This window comes from Ictalurus furcatus, chromosome 8 (genome assembly GCF_023375685.1).
Source record: "Ictalurus furcatus strain D&B chromosome 8, Billie_1.0, whole genome shotgun sequence".
NCBI classification, from domain to species: Eukaryota; Metazoa; Chordata; class Actinopteri; order Siluriformes; family Ictaluridae; genus Ictalurus; species Ictalurus furcatus.
The window spans coordinates 2,188,076-2,215,301 of NC_071262.1; the positions used below are offsets into that span (position 1 = coordinate 2,188,076).

General features: G+C 40.5%; 2 protein-coding genes across 5 annotated transcripts in view; both read right to left on the reverse strand.

The window, feature by feature from the left end:
• Window positions 1-20,315, reverse strand: part of csnk1a1 (casein kinase 1, alpha 1) — a 42,387-nt gene extending 22,072 nt beyond the window's left edge. For 3 of the 4 annotated variants that reach the window (XM_053630280.1, XM_053630278.1, XM_053630279.1), the window contains exons 1-4: window positions 19,593-20,315; window positions 19,113-19,219; window positions 7,370-7,496; window positions 2,080-2,178 (exon numbers count right to left, since the gene is read on the reverse strand). In XM_053630280.1, the coding sequence (XP_053486255.1) occupies window positions 2,080-2,178; window positions 7,370-7,496; window positions 19,113-19,219; window positions 19,593-19,715 (456 nt within the window). In that variant the 5' untranslated portion in view covers window positions 19,716-20,315. The remainder of the gene's footprint in view (window positions 1-2,079; window positions 2,179-7,369; window positions 7,497-19,112; window positions 19,220-19,592) is intronic. The other variant, XM_053630281.1, reaches the window with a different exon arrangement.
• Window positions 20,316-24,327: 4,012 nt separating this feature from the next.
• The window catches only part of LOC128611053 (cytochrome b-c1 complex subunit 8), a 4,217-nt gene continuing 1,318 nt past the window's right edge, over window positions 24,328-27,226 (reverse strand). Inside the window, exons 2-3 of the mRNA XM_053630282.1 lie at window positions 26,281-26,447; window positions 24,328-24,486 (exon numbers count right to left, since the gene is read on the reverse strand). Of these exons, the coding sequence (XP_053486257.1) occupies window positions 24,392-24,486; window positions 26,281-26,434 (249 nt within the window). The 5' untranslated portion in view covers window positions 26,435-26,447 and the 3' untranslated portion in view covers window positions 24,328-24,391. The remainder of the gene's footprint in view (window positions 24,487-26,280; window positions 26,448-27,226) is intronic.

The window sequence follows — 27,226 nt, forward strand, 5'->3', positions numbered from 1 at the left end:
AGAGCAAGAGAAAAGCAAGGCCACACAGCAATAAAAACACATGGCCACAAGTGATTTGTTTAGATAAACAACAGATGTGCATAATATATATATATATGTATTTATATATGAGGCCTCTAGTGACCCAAACAAGAATTCTAACTACAAACTACACATTCAACATAGTTTGCCCAAGTGTAACTGTTTTGCACTGACCTTGCAGAAGTTAAACTACACCAAGAATAAGTGCTGAATGACTAGGAGAAGCTCGGTGGATCTAAAGGCGAGATAACAGATCAAGCTCAGACGACTACCACTAACATAAAGGCACCAAAAGCATTTACTGCGATGGGTCATTCTTTCCCCTGATTAGACATGGCAATATTAATAAAATAATAATAATAAAAAAAATGACACCAAAATAAAACTCAAATTATTCCCAACAACATTAACAAAATGGAAGAAATTCTGTAAAACAATAAGACCTTCAGTAAGGAAGAGGGTAGAATACTTCTGTATTTTATATAATTCAAAACAAAAAAGGTGCAAGTGACGTGGGTTGAAGTTTAGGAGTTTTGTCAAACGTTAATATATTATTTGTTTTGCAGGATGAGAAGTCTTCGGACCCTAGCTTAAACTTCCAAGATTCAGTAAAACAGACCAGAAATAACCAAAAAAATAAATAATTCAAATTAGATTAGATTATAAACCCAAGATGAGTGTGAAATAAAAACAGGCAAGCCAGAACATGGTAAAATTTTTTTTTTTTTTTTACATATTTGTCCTACTCCTCCCAAAAACCGTGTACGCAGTTTGCAGTATGTAGTAGAATTTGAGCCAAAAACCTCAAGTAGTCATTACTTAGGAATTTAGCTTTCTGCATGTTCAAACAAGTCAACTTTATTGATTGAATAAAACACGTCCTGCACATAAACGTGTACAGAAACTCCAACGACTACACTTGCTGACTCACAAGCGAGACTAGTCTCGGTCAAATCCAATAACGGACGATGGTGTGTGCTAAAAGCAACAGAAATTGGAAGAAAACAGGAATAACTCAGGAATAGAAGAGGGGGTTGCAAAGTTGCAGATCAAATTGTCCCATCTGTTGAATTCATTGAAGATGTCTCACAATTACCCCAACAAAAAGAGAACCAAAAAAAAAAAAAAAGAAAAGAAAAAAAGTGGGGCATAGTTACTGTTAAAGTTTTAAATTAAAGAACACGTACATGAATAAAGCTTACGGCTGACATTCATACAGACACACAATGGTAAACACATTAATTCCAAAAAAACAAACATTGTCCAAATTGGTAAAAAAAAAAAAAAAAAAAAAAGGCATCACTGAATTAAAACTCAGTGAAAAGGACCATTTGATTTGTTTACTTGAAATATTTGATCTTGATCTTATACTACTATTGATTTGTTTAATCCACATCATGCTTTAAATTGGCCAAATGTTGCCTGTCTGCAAGGGCACAAAACAATTTCAAACAATAAAACAGTCAGGCAACGTTAGGTAACCTTTTATATAATATATCATTATATATATATATATATATATATATATATATATATATATATATATATATATATATATATATATATATATATAAAATGATAGCTACATATAGATATATATATAGATAGAGAGAGATATATAGATAGATGGAGAGATATAGATAGATAGATAGATAGATAGATAGATACAGCCCAAATGTTCTAAAAGATGTAAGACAAACAAGATAAATAATACATATTGCGAAATTCATAATAAATTAAAAAAGCAAAAAGTATGTATGGACGTAAAATTAAATAAACTGGTCTCTGGCACTTCATGAGACTCCCAAAACACCTTCCTTAACTGAATCCCAGGTTGCTGAACACTATTATGTCCTCAAAGATTGCACATTTCTTGGGTGACTTAACTACCATTAATTTGCATGATACATACATCAAAGGCTATCAAATACTGGTACATGCCAAAACAAGTGACAAGCACAAAATAAATAAATTAAATAAATCTATGAATATTATTCATTTGTGCGCATGACAAACAAACATAGTCCGGAAATTCAACTTAAGGTGGTAAGCACTTACCTTATTACAGTGACGGCCAATGCCCATTAAAAAGTTGTCTGGCTTGATATCTCTGTGGATGAAGTTTTTTGTGTGTACATATTCGATTCTGCTGATCATCTGCAAAGAACACAAAGCTTTGATGAAGATCATTCATAAACGACATTCTGACCACTTTTGCATTCTATCTTATTTGCGACACAAACACACACAAAGACACGAGCAAGGCCTTTAACCCTATCTGCTCCTGGGGCGCCCTATGGCCAACCCTGTGCTCGGACGCCAACTTCCTAACATGATGGGATATGCGAAGAGAAGAATTTCACTGTGGTGTTTATATATATATATATATATATATATATATATATATATATATATATATATATATATATATACATACACATACACACACACACACATATATACATATACACACACGACAAATAAAGGCTGCTGCTGCTTCTTCTTCTAACATGGACAGAAGAGAGAGTGGCTGAATTCTCCAATCTGGGCATTGTTTTTGTATAAACATACAGCTCAGACAGTAGTTCCCGCTTTTACATGAGTGACGGGTTTATATTAATATACTTGCACGAATTAATTTTTTTCTATAGTAACTGCTCCTACGCAAGGATTCATACGGCATATTTTATATATACATACACACATACACATTGTGTTCGTGTATATTATACACACACACACACACACACACACACACACACACACACCCACCCCTGCACGACTTGGGCCAAATTGTTATGGCTAGATGACAGGGTCAGAGCATCTCCAAAACTGCAGGTCTTGTGGGGCGTTCCTGGTATGCACTGGTTAGTACCTACCAAAACAGATCCGAGGAAGGACGATCAGTGAATCTGCGACAGTGTCATGGGCGCTCTAGGCTCACTGACGCACCTGGGTTACGACGGTTAGTCCGTCTGGTCCGATCCTACAGAAGAGCTAGTGTATCACGAATTGCTGAAAAGGTTCACGCTGGCCATCACAGAAAGCTCCCGGACCATGGAACAATGGAAGAAGCTGGCCTGAATGAAGAAGAATGATATTTTCTTCAACATCATGGAGATGACTTGGTGCGTGTGTGTTGCTTACCTGGGGAAGAGATGGCACCAGGATGCACTATGGGAAGAAGGCAAGCTGGCACAGGCAGTGTGAAGTTCTGCTGGGAAAGCTTGGGTCCGGGCATTCGTGTGTACGTTACTTTCACATGTACCACCTACCTAAACATTGCTGCAGACCAAGTACACTCCAGTCATGGCAACGGTATCCCCTAATGGCAATGGCGCTTCTCAGCAAGATAATGCTTCCTGCCACACTGCAAAACTTGTTCAGGAATGGTTTGAGCAACATGACAGCACTCAAGGTCTTGACTTCTCCTCCAAAGTGAAAGTGAAAAGCATGCTCGATGGGGTTGAGGTCATCAGACATTTAAGAACATTTCATTTCCTTGCCTCAAGAAGCTCTTGGGGTCGCTTTCGCTGTACGTTTTGAGCCACTATCCTATCTGTACTGTGAAGCATTGTCTCATTGGTTTTGTAGCATTTGACTGAATCCAAGCAGAAAGTACAGCTCTATACACTTCAGAATTCACCCTTTTACTTCTATCAACAGTCATCAATAAGCACCAGTGACCCAGTTCCATTGGAAGCCATACATGCCCATGCCATAACACTTCCTCCACACGTCTGACAGACAATATGCTATACTTTGGATCATGAAACGGTCGCTGTCCAAATACTTATGGACCAGTGTATATGTATTTTACATATACAGTGCTGTGAAAAAGTATTTGCCCCATCCTGGTTTCTTCTTGTTGTGTATCTCATACTCTAAACCGCTTCAGAAATTAAAATCCGAGATGAAACAAAAGCGGCCAGAGTAAACACAAAATACAGTTTGTAAATGATAATGTTATTTACTGAAGCAAAAAAAAAGTTACGCCAACTGGGCCTGTGTGAAAATGTATTTGCCCCCGTAGTTACTAATTCCCCAAATTTATGAAGCTGCATTCATGATGGGGTTCAGCTGGACTAGACGAGACCAGGCCTGATTAGTGCAAACCCTGTTCAATCACATCGACACTTGCATAGAACCTCTTCAGCAGCATGAGGTTGTTTTAAAAGGTCTTATTCCATAACACCCTACGCCAAAATTGAAAGAAATTCCGAGTAGTAGTACTGGTGTACTAACAACCAGACATCAAATTAATTCACAAGTCTACAGAAACATTGACAATTTACAGAGAAATGCATCCAATCTAATGACGAGGAACTTCATCATGCACCAAGACAATGACCCAAAACACACGGCCAACGCAATAAAGGATTTAATAAAGGTTTAAAAAAATTTTAAAAACCACAATAAAGGTTTTAGACTGGCCAAATCAGTCACCAGACCTTAACCCAATTCAGCAGCATTCCACCTCTGGCAGGACACACTGAAGGAAGAACCATCCCATCCCCCCATGGGAAAACATGACAAAAGAAGAACGCAACAGTTCGGTGATGTCAGTGGGTCGCCGGCTTGATGCCATTATGGCAAGCAAAGGATTATTTATTATTATTATTATTATTATTATTATTATTATTATTATTATTATTTACTTTAAGCCTCTCCCTATACCTTAATACCCACCTAAAAATTGGCTGGTCTGCCACCAAAAGTGCCATGTTCCAAGTTATTTTCTTTTTAAAATACATTTGAAGTAAATATCAGGAAATGAAAGCTGAAATTCTGATCTAATCGCCTTATTCATCTTTTGATTTCCAGCCCAAATATGTTCACTGTACAGCAAAAACAATCCCCCCTTTTTTAAAAAGGTACCAAAAGGTAAGTAACTGGACAAGCTAACGATCGGAAATATAACCGACATTTTTTTAAAGACTCGCTTGCAGATCCTTCGCAGTCAACGAATGCTCTCAAGTTAAAAACAGTGCGAGATGACGGCCTCGATCCGATGCTCAAACGTCTAGAGAATAAAAAACAAAACTGCTTAACTATTTATTACATTGCTAACATCAGAAGCGCTCAGAAATGTGTAGATCGAGGAGGAATTGTTTCATTTGTGTCTGTTTAAAAAGACAGGAAAAGCACAATCTAACTGCATGGCAACACGCTAAATAATACCTGGAAACTATGTGTGCGCCGTGGACAAATAATAAAATGAGACAACAATTAGCGTGTTGCTTCACAAGCACACTAAAAAAAAATAAGCAGTATATACGCTCAACCCTTTCATTGACGAGCTTACGAGACTCAATAGACCACACGTAGCACCTGCCTAGCAACCACATCCTAGCAACCACATCACAGCAAATACCTTAGCAACCACCTGGAAAACCACAGCAAACACCTAGAACCCACCTGATATACCACAGATGAGGGCTGAGGTGTACGGTATCGTGATTGACACGCAAAGAAGAAACGGACAATAAAGAGATAGAGTGTAACACACACGAGTTTGTCCGTCGATTTCGACGATTCCATTTCTGCCTCCATTGTGTGGAACACAAACGGGAACTCGACTTGCGCGTGAATTGGATTAAAGTGAGGAAGACTCGCGCGACATCGGCCTCACTCTCACTTCCCGGTGACCGCCGTGATCCAATGGCAAGACGACTGAAGGTGGTCCCCGGGCGCAGTGATTCATACACCCATTCATACATGCAAACTCCGCACACACAGGGCCACGGTGGGAATCGAACCCCCAACCCTGGAGGTGTGAGGCGAACGTGCTAACCGCTAAGCCACCGTGCGCCCACACACGCTCTCTCTTGTTCAGATGATTGTGAGATTAAGCTTCACAATAGTTCTCAGAAGGTTTTACGATATTTCAAAGCATTCGCCTGTAACACACAGATGAATTTCGCAGGACGTGAGGTCGTATCCTGACGACGGCTTGATGGTAAGGCTGGGCGGTACAGTTAAACAAATTATCACAATATAAATGTTTCATATCGTTCAGTATCTATAATCATCCATACATTTTTCCCCAGATCTTTTTTAAACAAAAAGCCCAGTAGGAAAAAAAGGTTTGCATTTAAACGCTATATTTAAAAATGTATCCCACGTTATTAATTCAAACAGATAATTTCAGGTTTAACAGTCAAAAACTAAATAGAATAGAAACAAATATCTTGAGATCTTATACGAAAATGAAATAGACGAGTGTTAAAGGAACTCGTGAACTCAAAGGTTTGCGCCGAACTTTGCGAACTTACCCCTCAAGAACGACGTGGTGAGAGACCCTATAAAGTTTCAGCTAGGTGGAGATGTAATTCGGAAAAATTTGTACAGATAAGGCAACAATAAATCTCCAATATTAATGAACAATCTCAGTAGACCCCACACCCCCCCGAAGTGTGCTTTTGGGCAAGATCATGGTGATTACGGCTGCCATGTAGAAATGCTCCGAAGTTAGAGTTTCTCCCATGGGTAATACATGAGAGAGGTTTCACTGTGTTAATACAAGGAAGGCAACTGGGAATGCTCTGCCTACTTCCACTCTAGACGCTACCTGAAATCTGATAGATGGTTTCTAGCGTGTTTATTTGTCGCAGAGGTTCTATAGAAACCGCCCAACTATGACAGCATATGATATGCATAGCAACCACCTGAGGAACTCCCAACACTACAACACAAAGTACCAACCGCTCAGCAACCATGTTGGATACCATAGCAACGCAGCTTGCAAGACACTAGTAACAACCAGGAATACCATAAGAACCACATAGTAACACCTACACAACCTTCCGACACCCTAGCAACCAGCAGGAATACCCTAAGAACCACCTAGTAACACCTACACAACCTTCCGACACCCTAGCAACCAGCAGGAATACCATAAGAACCGCCTAGTAACACTTACACAACCTTCCGACACCCTAGCAACCACCTCCAAGAACAAATTTGAGAGTCACAAAGGTTTTCTTAGTTTTTTTTTTTTTTTTACAGACTAAAGACTTAAATTACTCTCGTTTAGAGATACACTGTAACACAAAATTTTGAAAAAAGTGAAAGGGGCGGAATATTTACAGAATGCAATGTAGCCATGTTTTAAAAAAAAAAACCTAAAAAAACAAATTGGCTAATCTGTGCCTATATTGTTACGTTTATTTAACGCAAACGCTATCTAGTAAAATGCAAATCATTCACAAACCACTAGGCCTGAAGCGATTCTAATGAGAAATCCTTTCCAGAGTTCAGAAGGAACCGCTGAATTCCACACCAATCTCTCAGCACTTGTGCACTGAAAGATGTTTTGAGAAGAAAACCTTTCCGTGTTGCACCTTACCTGATCTGCAAGCATGAGAACGGTTTTCATTGTGAATCTGCGGGAACAGAAGTTAAAGAGGTCCTCTAGACTGGGCCCCAGAAGATCCATCACCAGGACATTATAGTCTTTTTCTTGGCCATACCACCTACAACAAACAAAACAAACAAACATACATCACCACACATTCACTGGGTTGAAATGCAACATGTTTTAGAGGGATATAAAATAATTTAAAAAAAAATGTGGACAAAATAAAATGGTGTTAAAAACACACTGTTCGTTACTAATCAAAGTTTATAATTGTTCTGTGTGAAACTGTGATCAGAGCGCAAGCATCACATGCATTTAACTTTATAGACTCAATGGACGCAGCCCTGCATCCAAACAACAACGTGTCATTTTCACAGAACAACTCCGGAAAGATAAAAACAAACAGAAAACTGCACAGACGAGTAGAAGACGAGATTTCTTATGATACCTAGTTAATGTATACAAGATTATTTACATTTTGTGCTCCTGATACTGTAACAATTAGCCATGCCTATACGCATATATATCTTCGGAGAGGCACGCCTAGAAAATCCACACGCCCAGAAAATCCACAGTCACTTCATGGATAGCGGCGACACACGGCGCATGTGGCAGGGCATTCAGGCAATCAGCAACTACAGGACATCATCACCTGCCTGTGACAGTGATGCCTCCCTTCTAGATGCACTGAACAACTTCTACACTCGGTTCGAGGCACAGAATGACATGGCAGCGAGGAAGATCACCCCTCCTCCCAATGACCAGATGCTGTGTCTAACCACGGCTGATGTGAGGAAAACTCTACGCAGAGTTAACCCACAGAAGGCTGCGGGACCAGACAACATTCCTGGCAGAGGGCTCAGAGGATGTGCAGATCAGCCTGCCGCAATGACAACCGTCCCGTTGCACTCACGTCCATCATCATGAAGTGCTTCGAGAGGCTCGTCATGAGGCACATCAAGACCCTGCTGCCCCACTCACTGCAGTCCACGTATAGCCCCAACCGCTCAACCAATGATGCCATCGCCACCACCCTACATCTGGCCCTCACCCACCTGGACAAGGAGGACACCTACATTCGAATGCTGTTCATAGACTTCAGTTCAGCATTCAAAACAATCATTCCTGCACCCGATTGGAAAGCTGAACCTACTGGGCCTGAACACCTCCCTCTGCAACTGGATCCTGGACTTCTTGACTAGCAGACCTCAACCAGTCCGGATCGGGAACATCATCTCAGGCACCACCACGCTGAGCACTGACACCCCCCAGAGCTGTGTGCTCAGTCCACTGCCATTCACTCTGCTGACTAACGACTGTGCAGCAACGCATGGCTCCGATCACATCAAGTTCGCCGATGACATGACCGTGGTGGGTCTCCTCAGTAAGTACGTCGAGTCTGCATACAAAGACGAGGTGCAGCACCTAACAGACTGGTGCAGAGCCAACAACCTGTCTCTGAATGTGGACAAAACAAAAGAGATGGTTGTTGACTTCAGGAGAGCATGGAGCGACCACTCTCCGCTGAACATCGGTGGCTCCTCCGTGGAGATCGTCAAGAGCACCAAATTCCTTGGTGTTCACCTGCCCGAGAACCTCACCTGGTCCCTCAACACCAGCTCCATAGCCAAGAAAGCCCAGCAGCATCTCTACTTTCTCCAAAGGCTGAAGAAAGCCCATCTCCCACCTCCCATCCTCACCACATTCAACAGAGGTACTATTGAGAGCATCTTGAGCAGCTGCATCACTGTCTGGTTCGGAAATTGTACCTCATCTGATCGCAAGACGCTGCAGCGGATAGTGAGAAGATCATTGGGGTTTCCTCCCCCCATCACAGACATTTACACCACACGTGGCATTCCCAAAGCCACCAGCATTGTGGACGACCCCACACACCCTTCACACACACTCTTCACCCTCCTGCCATCTGGAAAAAGGTACCGAAGCATTCGGGCCCTCACGGCCAAACCGTGTAACAGCTTCTTCCCCCAAGCCATCAGACTCCTCAATACTCAGAGACTGGACTGACACACACACACTGAACACAATCCAACTCCCACTGAAATATTTGCACATTCCTGCATTGACACTGTTGCATTTTTTGCTGCTACTGTATTATAAAAAATATAGTATCTAATTTATTGTCACTATATATACACTTTACCTGGCTGCTACCATAATTACTGTGCCTATTGTCCTGTTTTAGTAGTTACTGTACTGTCCTGCGTTGTTGGCAAACGTCTGCACGTGCACTTTATGTAGAATGTTTGTAGATCTCATTTAGTTCTGTCTCGTCTCATGTGGTTAGTGTGTTGTTTTATGTAGCACCGTGGTCATAGAGGAATGTTGTTTCATTTCACTGTGTACTGTACCAACTGTATATGGCTGAAATGACAATAGAATCACTTGAACCTCACGGTCTTGAGGAATGACATTTAGTAACGCTTTGCTGAGGATTTGGTGAGCACGTCAGGCGATGAAGAAAACATCCTGGAGAGGGAGTCTATTTACTCAGAAAAAAAACCCCCATAAGTACACACACACACACACACACACACACACACACACTTCACTGGTTGTTTATTTCTCAGCACCTCTGAAAACCGCAACAGTGCAAAAAGCAAACAAAAAAAAGATTAATAGTAGGTCTCTCATTCTCATCGAGTACACTTTTCAAGACAGACACAAAGGAAACCTTTTTCCCTGATTATTAAAAAGGAAGCATAATTAGAAGTTACCCTGGGTACCGCAGACGACTACACGTCTTGCTCTTGGAGTGAACTTTGGTCTCCACTCCTGGAGAGGGGAACACTGGTCTTGAACTTCCTCCATTTCTACACAATGTGTCTGACAGTGGATTAGTGGAATCCAAACTCTTTAGAGATGGTTTATAACCATTTCCAGTCTGATGAGCATCAACAACTCTTTCTCTGAGGTCCTTGATAGATCCCTGTTCTTTAAATCAAACAGGGTGCTCATTCACATCTGACTGTCATCTAATGACTGAACACACCTGACTCCAATTTCCCCGTAAAACCAACTGCTAATCCTAGATGCTCACATACTTTTACCACACACAGATACATAATTGGATCAGTTTCCTCAATAAATATATGAGCAAGTGTTATAATATTTAAATTTTGTTTACATTTTATTTAGATAGGTTTTATAAGCCAATTGTGTGGCAGTACTGCAATGCACAAAATCATGTAGATACAGATAAAGCCAGCAGATTTGGGTATTGTTCCAATTAACTCCCAGAATGGGGGGAAACATGTGATCTCAGTGATTCTGAATGTTGGTGCCAGACAGGCTGGTCTCCTGGGATTTTCATGCACAACAGTCTCGAGAATTTACTCAGAATAGTGCCATAAAGAAAAGAAAAGAAAAGAAAAGAAAAAAAAAAGACATCCAGAGAGCAGCAGTTCTGCAGAGAGAAACACCTTGCTGATGTGAGAGGTCAATGGAGAATGGCCAGACCAGTGCAAGCTGACAGAGAGGCTAGAGTAACTCAAATAACCACCCTGCACAACCGTGGTGAGCAGATAAGCATCTCAGAATGCACGACACATCAAACCTTAACACTGATCGACTACAACAGCAGACGACCACGTTGGCGTCCATTTCTTTCAGGCTGCACTGGGCACAGGCTCACCAAAACTGGACAGCTGAAGACTGGAAAATGCAGCCGGAGACACACAGATGGTCGGGTCATAATTTGGCATCGAAAGTATGAGTCCATGGACCAAACCTTGCTTTTGGCAACAGTCCAGGCTGGTGGAGGTCGTGTAATGATGTGGGGAATGTTTTCTTGGCACACTATGGGCCCGTTAATATCAACCAATCAATCATCGCTTGATGATCAATCACAGACTATTTGACCATTGTTGCTGAACGTTTGCATCCCTTCATGGCCACAATTTACAAAATGGTCTGGATAATGCACCATGTCACAAAGCAAAAGTCATCTTAAAATGGTTTCAGAACAAGACAATGAGTTCAATGTTCTTCAGTGGCCTTCCCAGTCACCAGATCTGAATCCAAAAAGAACACCGTGGCATTTGGTAGAATGGGGAAAAAATGATTGCATCACGCAATCCATGTCAACATGGACCAAAACCTCAAACGGAATGTCTCCAACATTGTGGCTGTTTTGAGAGCAAAGGGAGCGCTACCCAATGCTAGTAAAGTATTCCTAATAAAGTGCTTGGGGTGTACATGCACACACACACCTATATCTATCTAGATATGTATATATCCACAACACCATCCACTTTAAATCGATGAAATGGCGAGCAGAGCGCGTGACACAATTAAAAACATCCTCACATACATCTATTGTCTGAGACCACTCTGGTTTCCCAGTAGAGTACAACAATGATGGACGACGAGTGGGTGGACTGAACAGCGACAGTGTGCCAATACTGCTCAACGTAACTATCAACACAGGTCCGAATACCTCGAACATGTCAAACCATTTGCAAGAGACATCACCCAAACGTCAGTTACCAGAGCGAGGAAAAAAAACAACTGCTTCACCCCAAAGCCCTACTGGGGTGTAGAGATTCCTGGATTCCGCAGTTTGCTAGGAATGCTCAAGCCGCGTTATAAAAATGTCCAAAAGGTAATAGCCAAACTTTATAACGAAACCCGAGATCGGATTGTAAATTAACAAGCTGAGTTCTCTTTTCCTAACAACTAACGCACGGACATCCAGGACCAGAGAGAGCTACTTAACTGTTACTGCCCACTACTTTAGCAAAGAACAGGAGATGAAAAGCCACATGTTCCAGACTGTACGAGTGTCCTCTGTACAAGAGCCGCACCACTGCAGGTCCGTCAGAGGGTCTGAATGAAGCAGTGTTCGGATGGAAACTAGAGACGACCCAATCCCTGTGATAATCCTGTAAAAGCAGATAAAGAATCTGAACGTGGACCTCACATACCATGCTTCTCACACTGAATTTACCATCGCAGAAAGCAATAGCACTGACACAGCCACTGAGGTCCTAGAAACCAAGCAGAAGCCGATGATGTCCCCACTTTCTGGAACTCCAGTTATGACATGGCTGAGGGCGACCTTGATTTTACCTTCACCTTGATTCTACAACCACGTAAAGACGGCCCTACAGTCAATGTCTGCAGACAAGCATGACTGATGTGCTTGATGAAAAAAACAGAACAGATATGCTCCTTCTAAGATGGGAACGTAAATAAATTCATGCCTCATCTGGATAACGCAAGTCAGGAGAGAACACCGTGATCTCACGAGAGAGAGGATCTGGGCACTGCGCAGCTTCCATTAGCACCTGTATTTATAGTCTGCTTGCTGCCTTGTTTTGCTCGCTCTCGCCCTCATTACATTACATTAGGCAGACGCCCTTATCTAGAGCGACTTACAATTAAAGTTGAGGCTTAAGGGCCTTGCTCAAAGGCCCAACAGTGACAGCTCGGCAGTGCTGGGATTTGAACTCTCAACCATCCGATCAGAAGTCCAACGTCTTAACCGCTGAACTACAACCTCTCCCTTTCTCTGCGAGTGCCAGTCATCATTACCACTGGGGTGCAAACATGCACCTATACTGAAAACAACTCAACTCTCACCCTAACATTTCAAAAAGACATCACCAGTGCCATGTTTACATTAGCCCAACGCTACATCTGTGGCTAGCCAGGGTTGAACGGTAGATCGTTACGTGTCAACTGGCTTCAGCTAACTTCACCTTCTTCGTCTAACCACGAATTTTGAGGTTTGTGGTTGGGTGCCACTCTGAGGTCACGGGGACACTGCCAGCACAGCTTCAAAGCCATTTGATTGATGATTCTTCTCAAACATAATGGAATCATCATGTTAGGCTCTAACATCCTAAAAAAAACAGTTGTTAAAAAAGGCGTTTGTGCGCATATTGGTCAATTTTCCGAATTTGGTATATTTTGCTTCTATGATGTATTATTTAACGCTGATGTTTATTAATAAAAGGTTTATTTCTTAGGGATTTGTTGTTCTTGCATCAGTCAAGCTTACATGAACCAAGTTAGCATTTTCCAGCCAGATACATCTCCGCTCCGTGAAAACAGTGAATGTTTGGTATCACTAGAAAGCTCATGATCTCTAGCGTCTTGATAGCTGGCCTAAAGCCCTGTTAACGCACTTAGTGTATACGATCCTCGTCCACGCTGGCGTTTCCGCCGTGATTCAGAAACCATCTCCGTCCACGCTACACGACCGAAAACGCACTTCACATGACCATTCATGTACACTGGGCATATGCGCACATACGAGTGTAAACAGGAAGTTGGTTGCTAGTCCAAACCGGCATTCCGTGTAGGACTTACACCGCTCGAAATGAGATTTGTTGGCGATCGCTCTAATCGTAGCTCGCCTCTTGAGCACGTGGCAGCTGCAGTGTTATAAAATACCGAATTTAACGGCACAATGGCTGCTAAGAATGACGACAAAGCCAGCAAAGCTTGCGGTTCAGTCTCGGTGTTGTGTATACGATCAAGGTAGCGTAATGGTCACATGGTAGGGGCTTGACGAATCAGGGAAGGATACACAATGATCCAGAAAACCCGATCAGGGAGCGAATGTGGGCGAAGCCACGCCTTCGTTTTCAAAAGTCTTCGTTTCTGAGGGTCAAAAACACCGGAGTAGCGTAGACGACAGGCGTAACCGTGGCAAAAGTTATGCACTAGTGTAAACAGGGCCTAAATACGGTCATTTCCTTTCTAGAGTGTGAAGCAACAGGCTGATCTAAACCAGGAGACAGAGGCTGCGTCCAAAATCGTGTACTGTGACGGTTCGTATTGCATTCGACGCAGTACCTACTGCACAACCACTGAAACAGTACGTACTAATCTCTGTGTGTGTGTAGAATAAATCCCAGACATACTACATCCGCCATGTTGGCACGGTCATGTGACCTTCGCCGTCATCATAAATACATAAATCTTAAAAGGGACCACCAGATTAAAGCAACCGCTTTCACGCCAAAATGCACATGAGGAAAGTTAACTGAATTAGCAGTTTAGCTGCCCAGATGGGCAGTGAGGTAAATTGCTACCGTTAGCCTGGCCGGCTAAGACATGATATAGAGACTCCATAAAAGCTTTCAAACGCTGTGACAACTGTTTTCTTGTTTAAACCTTCGACAAATTAACAATTTATTTGGGTATTGTTAAACAAGCCCTGTTTATCCAAGGTTTAATACTTAAAATTTTTTTTAAAAAAAGAGCCAACACGTCGTCTTCCGAAACGCCGTGTTCCACTAGCTTCCAACAGAGACATCCATACAAATAAAAAAAAAAAAAAAAAAAAAAAAAAAAAAAAAAAAAAGAGAGAGACATGGGGAAAATGCAAAAATTCCATGCAAATGTTTGGAAAACGGATGTACGCAGCTATCCATAGCTCGAGTAAGTAAAGAGAGTACACGTAAAAAAATTTAAGAAAATAAAAACGACACTGGTCACGAGAACAAGAAAACAAACGTTGAATAACGAACGAATAACGATAGGAATATCTCCTCTATCTTATCATGCCTGTCTACAATATAATCCACACAAAAAAGTCACAATCAATATATAGTCAATTGTGTAGTAGAGCTTTGGGGGAAAATGATTAAAAAAAAAAGTGTTATTTTTAATCAGTCAACATGAAATTCTGCACTTAGCAGTACATTAGGACAAATAACACGGAGAAAACGGTTTAGTTTACGTTGAGATTTAAACCCAGAAGTGATGCTACGAATAGTCAGAGGAATCGAATTCCAGGTCTTGGGTGCTATTATGCCGAATGACCTTCCATTCAGAGGAAGGGGCAAAATTTTGGGACAGAGACCCGAGCGAGCAGATCGGGTCGGGGCGTAAGGGAGAAAGCAATTCACCGAGTGAGGTTGAATAAGGAAAGAACGTAGCTGCGAGGGAACAACACTTTCCAGTATTTTGGAAATAAATGGTAAATTAGAGATAGGGCCCAAAAAAAAAAAAAATAGAAACAACAGTAGGGTCCAAGTTAGGTTTCTAAAGAACTGGAGTTACTGCCACAGTTTTAAGGGGTAATGGGGAAACAAGCTGGTCTGGAAAGCTCTGTTTATGAAGTGTGAGATAGGTGCAGAGAGGGCACAATGACAGAGCTTGAGGAGAAATGTAGGAGCAAGTCTGTAAAATTACAAATTGGATTTCAGTATTAAGTCACCGATAGAAGAGGAGTAAAACTGGACAAATACCGACGAGTAGTCAGGTATAAAACGGAGATCTGAGGCCTCGTTTATGAAGCATTGGCGGATGGCATTCAACTTCTCCTGAAAATAATTCAGAAAAGAACAGAGCTCATCAGCTGCATGGAAATCATGAGCTGGAGGATGAATGAGCTTATTTATGGTGTTAAACAAAACCTTAGGCCTGGTACTCGACACCCAGTTAGACCGCGCAGAGTTCAGAGCAATTTTGAACGTGTTGAGGTGATCAGTGAGAGAAAGATGGTGAACAGTAAGACCAGTTTCCCTGTAAAGCCACTCAAGCCGTTGACTTTTAAAGCCAGGAGGAAGTGTGGGAGGAGGGAACAGACCTAGTCTTAATAGGAGCATGCTCATGCAAAATTCCAGAAATAATGGAGTGGTACTTAGAGAATAATCAATGACGGACAGAAGATAAAGACGTCAGAGATTGTAGAGGAAGCAATGGAAGCAGAAAATAATGTCGCATCAACCGAAAAAGTCAGGATATCATCGTGTTACTGCATCTCTTTTGCACAGGTAGCTTTCATGATGGCTTTCATTACAGGTGCATCAGCATAGAAAGTGAACCTTACAACACCTGTGTGTTTGCTTCAGGGTATACAAAGGAGGAACTAACGGCACTTTTCCACCGCACGGTACGGCTCGACTCGCTATTTGGGGGCTTTTTGGGGGCTGGTACTCTTTTTTTTAGTACCACCTCGGTAGAGGTCTCAAGCGAGCCGAGCCGATACTAAATGTGAGCCATGCACTGAGGGAGTATGAATTCTCCTTAACGAGTGGTTCTGTATCGTGCCCGAATAAACGCGCGTCATTTAACACGTACGTTGTGTATGGTAATATTCTATTAATTGAAAACTACGCATTATTTCCAAACATTTTATCGAAGTCGCTCCTATCGCGGATGACTCTAAAACCGCGTTTCCACCGAAATTACCCAGAACAGTTAATCCCAGGAACTTTTTTTCAAGGAGACCATTTGGTTCCTCCAGACCTTTGCTGTCTGCGTTTCAATCGCGGTCTAAAGTACTGCCAAGATTAGGCAAATTAGCCCGGTGACATATGACTACGCACGACAAGAGCTTGGCGTGGGTATGAAGCCTCGATGTATGCTACAAAGAAACTGATTACTGACACAAATTAGGCTGATTTTAATGATGTAATAACGTAAAATGTTTGCTCGGCTCATGAAAACACGTAGCAGGTTCTGATTGGATCACTAACCTTTGAACATTAACGAGAGTTTTCTGCAAGCAAACCGGTGGTCTAATGGTTAGGATTCGGCACTCTCTCTGCCGCGGCCCAGGTTTGATTCCCGGTAACAGAATGAAAGTTTTTTGTTTTTTTAAAAATCTTAGGATAAAAGGTTCATGTTTTAAAAACAGACAGTCTATTTTCTGAAATCTGATAATGACACTGCAACAACAACCACCACGGAGGAGATTCAAGCTGTGCTGGTGTTGATTGTGATGTATTGCTTTGCTAAAGAGGTAATCGAGTTGAGAAAACGCTGGAAGAGAGACTAGCAGTGGTATTACAGCGAATTCAAAACGCTCGTAACGCTGGACTTAAAGGAAGCAAACGGATTTTTATCAGCTATTGCCGGGATGACTCAGACGAACGCACCGCACCCTGCACTGTTTTCCTGTGTGAACAAGGCCCAGCTCGCTTAACCCACTTGTTATTTTTAAGTATACTTTTTCATTTGTATTTCGTCCTCGGCATAAATACTTAAGGCCTGAACCTCTCCGTCAGTCCATCTGTCGTATTTTTTTTTTTAAGAAACCCCATTGTGTTGATTCGAGTCGCAATAAACAACAATGTTCCTATACACACCACATAAGATTTTTTTTAAATGATGGTTGAAATAAATAATAATAATTTTTTAAAAAAGGCTGCGTGCACTCAACCAATCATGTTCAATGTCCAAGTCCCACCCCCCAAAGTTCCTGGCTTTTGAAAAAAGTACCACGTCCCGAGTAGGGACTTTGCGAGGGCTAAATATTTTACCTGGAACTTAATTAAGACCCTGGTCCCTGCTGTGGTAACACACCGAATACCTCCAAAAGTCCCAGCAGTGGAAAAGCGTCATAACTTAATCATACAGAGCAGTACGCAGTTTCTAGAACGCAGTTATTTTACATCTTTAACAGGGTCCATGCTTACTGAACAGGAAAGGCATAAGGAACACCATGTATTCGTACAGGGTTCTGATAATATAACATTATTCCTGCGTGAAGGCGAGTGGAAGACAGCACCCACGTTGAAGCGGCAGTGGAAAAGCAAGCTCAGACACGTAAAGCGCGTTGAGTCGAGTCGTACCGTTGAAAAGTGTTTTAAGACAGATAATAGACTAAAAGGATAAACAGTCTGAGCTTCACCAGTTCTTTTAACTTGGGAAGAAGCAAGGGCCAATTCCAACACAGCCACGAGTTCAGCTGGTAGCGAAACAGCATCGTTGGTAATGGAAGAAACAGTTTAACAAACACATCGATGAAAGACGTTTAATCCAACAATTTCAATGTACTTGACAGAAATTCTGGGATTTCCTGCAGATCCCGTATTAACAAGGAAGTGACAAAGAAGAAAAACATCCCTGTAACAACATGAACAAGAAACCAGACTTAAAACAGAAAACCGGATAGTGTCTTTATAATTATAAACAATTACTCTTCCACAACTGTGTACTAAAAATTTTTTTTAAAAAATAAAATAAAAGTCCCAAGAACACTGAACGTATATCCAGTGTAAGCACTAGCGTCTTATGATTTTTAGGTACAGGTCTACAGTGTCTAAAAGGTCAGACATATGCATAAACTTTATTATTTATTTTACTATGTCCTCTTTCCAATTATTCTACCATAATTAATTTTAACAAGAGAGTTAAACCTCTAGCTCTGATTAAAATAAATAAATCAATCAATCAATCTATTAAATAAATACATATACAAGATTGTTAAGAGATCATTCTACACCAACGTGACGGTCAGTTTGATGATTAAAAAAAAAAAGCACAAATAAACATCAAAAATTACAAGTCAAAGTCAAATACTATATGACAGGATTGTGACAGACTTTTTCTGAGGCAAAAATATTCACCCCCACCCCCCCACACACACACCTCGACCTTAATTTCCAACAGCAGTTTAGCTTATTACACACACGGACATTTCTAATTGTGTATTTAAAAACGTTTATGAATCTATAGAAGAAGAAGAAGAAGAAGAAAAAAAAGTGCACACACTTTGTACATTGTTTGCGTACACGACAGACGATTCCAGTCACCGTGACAAACACTATTACTATATCCGGAAACTTGCTTTCGACCTCTTTCAGCCGCCATTTTCTAACCGAGACGGAGGACATGTTGAACAAACACAACAAAAGAGGAGCGGCCATTTGCAACTGGCGCAGATGTAGTCAGTCGTTTGAACATATGCCACACTTAAAACACACACACATATATACACAGCTATATACATACATACACATCTTACCTGATGTGTGGAATTCCAACTCCACCTTGAAGAATTTTATACAGCTTGCTTTCATAGAGAAGCTGAGGGTGTCTGGCTTTCTGCGACTCTAGTTTCACAGCGACCTCCTAAACACAAAACATACAAACAAAACAACGACGTATAAACGTCTAATAGTACTACTCCTGCTGGATGTTCCAGTGGATAGAGGTCATATAAAAAATGAAGAAATCCAGTCAGGGTCGTCATTAAGTGATTGAAATGAAAAGCGTTCGATATATATATATATACACATATAAAAAAAAGGATGACTTAGCTACCAATGTTAAATAAAACCAGACGAATCGTTAGCCATGAAGTTATGAAAGTGAGTCAGCATATTGAAAATTCAACAAAAAAAAACACGACAGCCTCATGCAACATTTTACACGAACGATATATCGAATTAACAGCATCAGTATTAGCACTGTTCCTGTTCAATAAAATAGGCTTCGACCTTACCTCTCCGTTTGTAATGTTGATTGCCAAGTAAATGTCACCAAATGATCCAGATCCGATTTTCCGGACAAGCTTGTATTTCCCCCCGACTATAAACTCGGCTTTAGAACCGCTGCTACTAGCCATGACTTTTTGTGCTTTCTAGAAACTACCAAATCGCTGTAAAATGGCGGCGTTTTGTATTGGAATATCTGCGTTTCTTTTATCTATCTGTCTATCGGTTCTTTTCACTAGCCCGAAGACTAGTTAAACTAAACCTCCTGACGTCTGTCTAGCTATCGTTCTCTCGTCCCTGGACGCTCACGAAAAAGAATATTCCATTATTACAGTCATCTCTAGGTTGCTCGTCTTGACTCGTATTCCTATAAATCCGTGTAGGTTATTGACCGGTTTTTCCACCAGCGTCGTTAAAACGCCGAAAACAACCTAGCTAAGCTAAGCTAAGCTAACCGCTTACATAGGAAGGACGGCCCTGTGCTCGACGCTTTCTCTAAACCACCTCAAATAGAGGGGCGAATTTATACTTTTGTTGAAACTTATCCGACGGTGAAAAGCATACACAGACAAACGAGCCGTATCTGTTGTGATATTAAAGAAAAGTAGTCGCTACTTTTTCTTTTCTTTTTTTCTTTTCTTTCCTTTCTCCCCCCCCAAAGCGCAACCCACTCAGTCCGCCATTTTGTTCAGCCGTTCGTCTCAAGCTGATTAACTGGTTCTCTGGTAAAGAATGATAGCCCACTGCTGCAGGCAGGGGAGAGGTTGTGTGATGTCACGGAAACGGATGCAATGATTTCGGGAACGCATATACAAGGGACGTGGCCTTCCTTATACGTTGTGTCTGGGGAGCACATGGTTTAAACTTTTCATTATTAAAGTATAGTAGATTGCCTGTCATATACTGTTGTGAGTTTTCCTCTCAGTGTAGATATAGTGTGTGGTTTCTGAAGTGCAGGAGGACTGGTCCACTCCTGGGCCTTGGTGTTATTTCCAGACCAGGAAGTATCCCATTTCCCAAAAGCTCAAAATACATAGGTCATTACTAATTGTTTTGCAAGTTTCAAGTGAGTAATGTGTCTTATTCTGACGCATAAAAAGTCCAGATACGTTCCTTGAGAAACTTAACACCATTCATGTAATTGGAGATTACATTTATGAAAATAATAATGTTTAAGACCAGGATAGATAGACTGACATCTTGTTGTCTTGCATGCACTGGGTCCAGAGCAACCCTGACTAAAATAAGGCTGACCCATGGGCGTAACTACACATTCTTTGGGGGGTTGTGTCCCCCCTCAATGTTGAGGAAATACCAATCTGTCCCCCCAATATACAGTACAAAAATATTTTCTATATGTCCCCCTTTAATGAACCCTGCTAACGGATCTGTCTTTTCTTCATCTATTCTATTTATTTATGTCTATTCCTTTTTAATATATTTCCGTTTGTTAGGGAAAATAGGTGTGTGGCCCCCCCCTCCAATTGTACACTTGGTTGCACCCATACTCAACGCAAGTTCGTTGATATATTTTCTAAATATGTGAATTTTCAGCATCAAATTTTGGATGGGGGGCCCCAATGTGCATACCATGGTTACACCCTTGGGCTGACCGGTCCATCTCAGGGTAGAATATGCATACACATTCACACACGGGTCAGTTAGTGTAGTCGGTTCGCTTATATGCATGGTTTCAATCCTGCAACCTGAATGTTTTTGGGAGAAAACCTCAGAACACTGAGGAAACTCCGTATGAAGATGGGGAGAAGTGTTTCTTGATTGAATGGTCATTCCATCTTAAGTGGTCCAATGTAGGTTGGTGTACTTTTTTTAATTTTCCTAAAAAATGCTTGTGATTACTTCTATGTTTTGCCATTGCAGAATCACAATTTTTTTGTTTGTTTGTTTGTTTTTTTTTACTTGGTTTATCTATGATGGCCATCTTTGTCTCATGGCACACGACAAATTTTGGTTGTACAGCTCTTTACAGAAACCTCAGGATGGGCAAAGTTCCTTGGAACAAAAATCGATCTCTAGAGCACGTTACAAGATATGTGTATATACGGTCATGTGAAAAAACAAGTACATGCCATGGAAATTGTTGGCTTTTTTGGCATATTTGGACAAGCAAACGTTTGATCATCTTTGAAAGAGTGCCTATTAATAAAGTTGGTGTACTTTAACAAAACCACAAGGAAAATTAGCTTTTTGAATCATTTATTCAACAGAAATATCAATAGATGTGATATTCGTCTGTGGAAAAAGTAAGTAGACCCTTGGCCTCAAAAGCTAGTATTGCACCCTTTAGCAGAAATAATTTCTTGTAGGTGTTTTGCATAATTGTCCACTGGGCTTGCTGGAATTTCTGACCACTCTTCCATGTAATATTCTTTCAGTTGCAAGATGTTTGAGGGTTTGCCTGCATGTACTGCACGTTTCAAATCCCCTCACAAATTTGTGTTTCGTGCAATACTTCAGCTCTCTGTTTAGTGTGTTTCTATATCTGAAGGAATAACACCTCTCATGAATACGCTTCCCTCTATATGCGTATATAATCAATTCACCAAAATGATCTCTAGGCCTGACGGCCATAAAAATAAAACTTCAGGCAGCAAAGTATAACCCTTCCCCTTTCTGAATTGATTTCCTTGATATCCTTGTTGCAAAAGGAAAGAATTAATCTACTTTGGGGCTATCTGTGGCATATACTAATCTAGATTGTCCACATCCTAGCGGTACTAACGAATGATGATCCCAATAATGCAGAACTGAAAAACAGAGTATATGAGGGTGAGGTCTAGACATACATCTACAGTTCCTTATTCATTCTCCTGAAATGCCATTTTAATTTTCCTAATTAAAAAAATATTTTTAAAATGTCTATGATGTACTCCTTTTATTCTATTTCCCCTTAAGTTCTTTGATTCTGCTGGTCTCATGGGTGTGACCCTTTGGAAGTACAAACTTGAAATGGTTTATTGGACATTGATGTGATCACCCAAATGAAATTCAAGTACTTTAAAATAGCCTCTAAACCAATTTCCCCCGTCTTCTGCTATTCCATGGACCTTAGCTCTGATCACTACTATTCCACAAGGGTGTGTAAATTCTCTGTAATGAAGTCAAGTGAGCATGTACTCTAAAGTCTGGCCTAGGACCACCTTGTACACACAAAAAAAAAGTTCTACAATGATCTCAACTGATCCTGCTTGATTGATCTAGGCCTTTGTTTCTTTTTATTACAATGTTTCCATGGCATGAAAGATAAACCCTAAAGTCTAATAAGCAAAAGGATGATGAATTTTCAGTTTAGGGTATAAAAGTGCTGACAGCATACTTCTTTTATTCTATTCCCTGCTAATAATTTTATCTGTGTTGCCCACATCCATCCGGATTCATTGTATTTCTCATTGGGTTAATGTCTACTACCACCCACTGTGGTTCCAGGGATGGCTTTTAAATTTTGGGGACACAGTTCAAAAGCTATGACCACAAAGTACTTCCAAATTAGGCTAAAATTTGACCCCATGGTGGCGGTAGAGTGTTGGCAGTGGGTGGCCTAAATTTGGTCAGAATGTTCCTGAAAACCTTTCCAATCATTGTGCCAAAATTTGCAATTTTGCAACAAGAACAACAACGCACCTTTCTCTGCACCTTTGGTGCTTGGCCGCCCCAATAATTTATACCAATTTTATAATCATGGCACTCAAACCTAAGAATGAATCTGTATGTTAGTTGATTTTTTTTTTTTTAATGTGCATACAGTAAGTACATAACAGGAAACCATGCCCACATTTGGCTCATACAATTATAAGCAGAGTATCTTACATACAGTTGTAGAATTTTCTATATATCTGCATTATGACCTATAACATCATCAGATTTTCCACACAAGTCCTAAAAGTAGACAAAGAGAACATAACATATTATACATGGTCATTTATTCATTGAGGAAAATGATCCAATATTACATATCTGTGAATGGCAAAAATATGTGAACCTCCAGGATTAACAATTAATTTGAAGGTGAAATTAGAGTCAGGTGCAAGTGAGCAACCTGTTTTATTTAAAGAACAGGGATCTATCAAAGTCTGATCTACACAACACATGTTTGCAGAAATGCATCATGGCAGACTTCTGAGGAAAATATCTAAAGTCATTCTACCAAGCAATGGTTAAAGAAGAATAAAGTTAATGTGTTGGAACGGCCAAGTCAAAATCCTGACCTTAATCCAATAGAAATGTTGTGGAAGGACCTGAAACGAGCAGTTCATGTGAGGAAACCCACCAACATCCCAGAGTTGAAGCTGTTCTGTACTGAGGAACGGGATAAAATTCCTCCGAGCCGATGTGCAGGACTGATCAACAGTTACCCCAAACGTTTAATTACAGTTATTACTGCACAAGGCGGTCACACCAGATACTGAAAGCAAAGGTTCACATACTTTTGCCACTCACAGGCATCATTTTCCTCAATAAATAAATGATCAAGTATAATATTTTTGCTTAATTTTTGTTCTCTCTTTATCTACTTTTAGGACATGTGTGAAAATCTGATGTTTTAGGTCACTTGTGCAGAAATACAGAAAATGCTACAGGGTTGACAAACTTTCAAGCACCACTGAAATCCTAGGAGCTTTGATGCTACTGTTACTACACCACCATCCAGCCTTAAAAGAAGTACAATGTCGAGCTCTTATGACAAATATAATTTACATTCGATAAATGAGTCAAAAACCCTGCTTCTCACTTGATATCATTCTTTTATTTAAAAATTACACACAGAACACAAAGATGTTGACTTGATTCACTCGTCTTTCTCAAAGTCTGCAGCATTCTTCCTCTTGCTCTGTTCGTGAACATGATTGCCCCATGTGTACGTGAGGTACATCAAAATCATGGCTGTGACAGAAACAGAAAAAAAAAAAATCATTATCTGTTAAACACAAGTACACTGACATGATCCTAGGAGTAATAATGTTAATTCTGTTCTACGTTATGATCCGTTCTAGTCAACATAACCGACAGCATACGTTCATGTGGAACCTGACTGGTAAATTTTTTGGCAGATTTTCAGTAGACATATACAAATTTGTTTACAGAAGAATCAATGTCAAACCACACTACGTATATATTTAGAGTGCAAGTGATTACATTTTCCTCAGGCTTCAAGTTAATGTATAGTCACACAGCTAACAATAGAATGATTACGCTTGGTTATAGCAATTACCAAAGCTTTGGAGCTGATGGTGCAGTGATTCAGACCTGCCCTCTATCATGCCTCCAATGGAATTAACGTTGTAACTCCTAATGAACATGGCAGTTTTTGTGTCTAGATACGCATGCAAAAAATATTCAGTCATTAAAGTGCACTTATTATGGTTTTTCAAATATTCCCTTTCATGTAGTGCGTTATAGAGCTGTCTGTGAATGTAAAAAGACTGCAAAGTTTCAAAAATCAAAGCGCACGACAAACATAGCCATCATCTCCCAAAAGAAGGAACCGATTCTGAACAGCTGAGTCGAGTCGTTAGTGATTCCAGACTTTACTTCCTGTACTAACCTACGTAGGTTTGTAACAAAAAGCCCCGCCTCTGGTCTTAATTTTTTTCAGGCAGAGCTGAAAGTCTTTATGGTAGTGGGCATCTGACCAACGAGAGCAGAGTGTGCTCTCTGAAAGGCGGAGTTCCGACTGAATCCTTTAGAACGGATCATTTAACGAGTCGTTTGTGACACTGAGGGGAACAGGTAATGCTGCAGTTTAAATTATGAGCACGTTAAAGTGTTTTTTGACCTCGGAGCCATGTAAATCTATCGTATGAGAGCTTTAAAACAAAATTAGGCACGTCTCAGGCGCTCTTTAAACTAGCTGAGAAGCACCAAGTAAAACGCATTATTAAGGTATTCTTTGTAACTTGTAAAACTAGAGATACAGTTTGCACCTCAAGACTCTTCACTAACATCAGTGGAGAATTAATTGATGATTAAGTCAGCCTGCTGGCTAAATTTCTTGTCATTAATGTCTTTTTATAAGGTTATTTTAACATTTTTACAACATCGTATCTGTATCATGTCTCTTCTGTCTGCTGTTGTCTGTACACTGTGTGTAAGCGCTCTTCTCTCTAACACTGGCTCCTTAAGTAGAAAGTATGCTTCACTTTTTACACGTATGCTCGGAACATCGTACAGTACACGTGACGCAAATTTCTTTGCATACTTTGTATGCGCAAGTTGCACATTGTTCCACAAGGTGGCAACAGTGACCCAGCGCCGTTGATTGTCAAAGTAGTCGAAGAACAAACGGAATAAACGGAAGAACAAACGGAAAATAAACGGAACAGCCTTAAAGTGTATAATGATTTGTATATGGGTGCTAATCGTGGCCCAAGCATTGTCCTTTGTGTCGTCGTGATTTTTTTCAGTAAATTTCAATAAAGTCAGTTTAAGACACAGGATATTATTTTACAAAAATCACATTAATACAAGAATAGCACACCAGAGGGGTATTCCATGAAGCAAACTCGATAAGCCAAGCTTATTTCATCAAGTCCAGTTAATTTCCATCTAAACTAAGTAAAATTGACGACGTTACTAAGATGCTGGCCTGAGTAACATTCAATACTTCATTTCTTATAGCAATAGCAGGGTTAGAGAGTTGTACAATCAAATTTAAAATCCAGATAATAAGGTACTTACGAGGTGCGATTTTGAAGACGGACGCTGAAAATCGTCTCCAGACGTTGGGGATTCCCTTTGAAAAGTAGTTGGGGAACGCCCTCTGCTCAAAGGGTGAGATGCTGTAAGTAATTATGTGTCTTATCTTGGCCAAGTCTCCAAAGTGACGCCCCATTGTGTCAAGAGAGCTGTTTCAAGAGAAATTGCAAGCGCATCAGCTTTTTGTAACAATTTAAAAATAAACAAACAGAAAAATAATTCATTCAATATTTAGAAGTTTAGGTCTGTACAATTACTCCAGAATTACTCAGAAAAATTCACAAAAATACTCTGCTCTCATGGATCTCAAACAATTGCGATCACAACACAGGTTTATAAAATAAATATATGTTAAATACAGGTGTGTAACAATTATTGGCACTCAATTCATATGAGAAATATTTGAAGTATATTCCCATTGATATTTTACATTTTATTTGTACACCTAGGTGACTAGGAACAGGAAGTTGTTCAACCATGACGTCCTGTTTCACAGGGTATAAATATGTGGTAACACACAGACCAAATTCCCGTAGTCATTCATAACAATGGATAAGACGGAGGAATATAGCTGTGATGTGCGGCAAAAGGTTGTTGAGCTTCACAAAATTGGAAGTGTCTATAAAAAAAAAATAGCACAAGCACTGAAAATGTCCATTTCCACCATCAGGGCAATGATTAAGAAGTTCCAGTCAACTGGAAATGTTATGAATCGACCTGGAACTGGACGTGTGTCTATATCGTCTCAACGCACTGTGAAGAGGACGGTTCGAGTGGACAAAAAATCTCCAAGGATCACAGCTGGAGAATTGCAGATGTTAGTTGTGTCTTGGGGTCAGAAAGTCTCCAAAACTACAATCCGAAGTCACCTACATCACCACAAGCTGTTTAGAAGAGTTCCAAGAAAAAAGCCTCTACTCTCATCCAA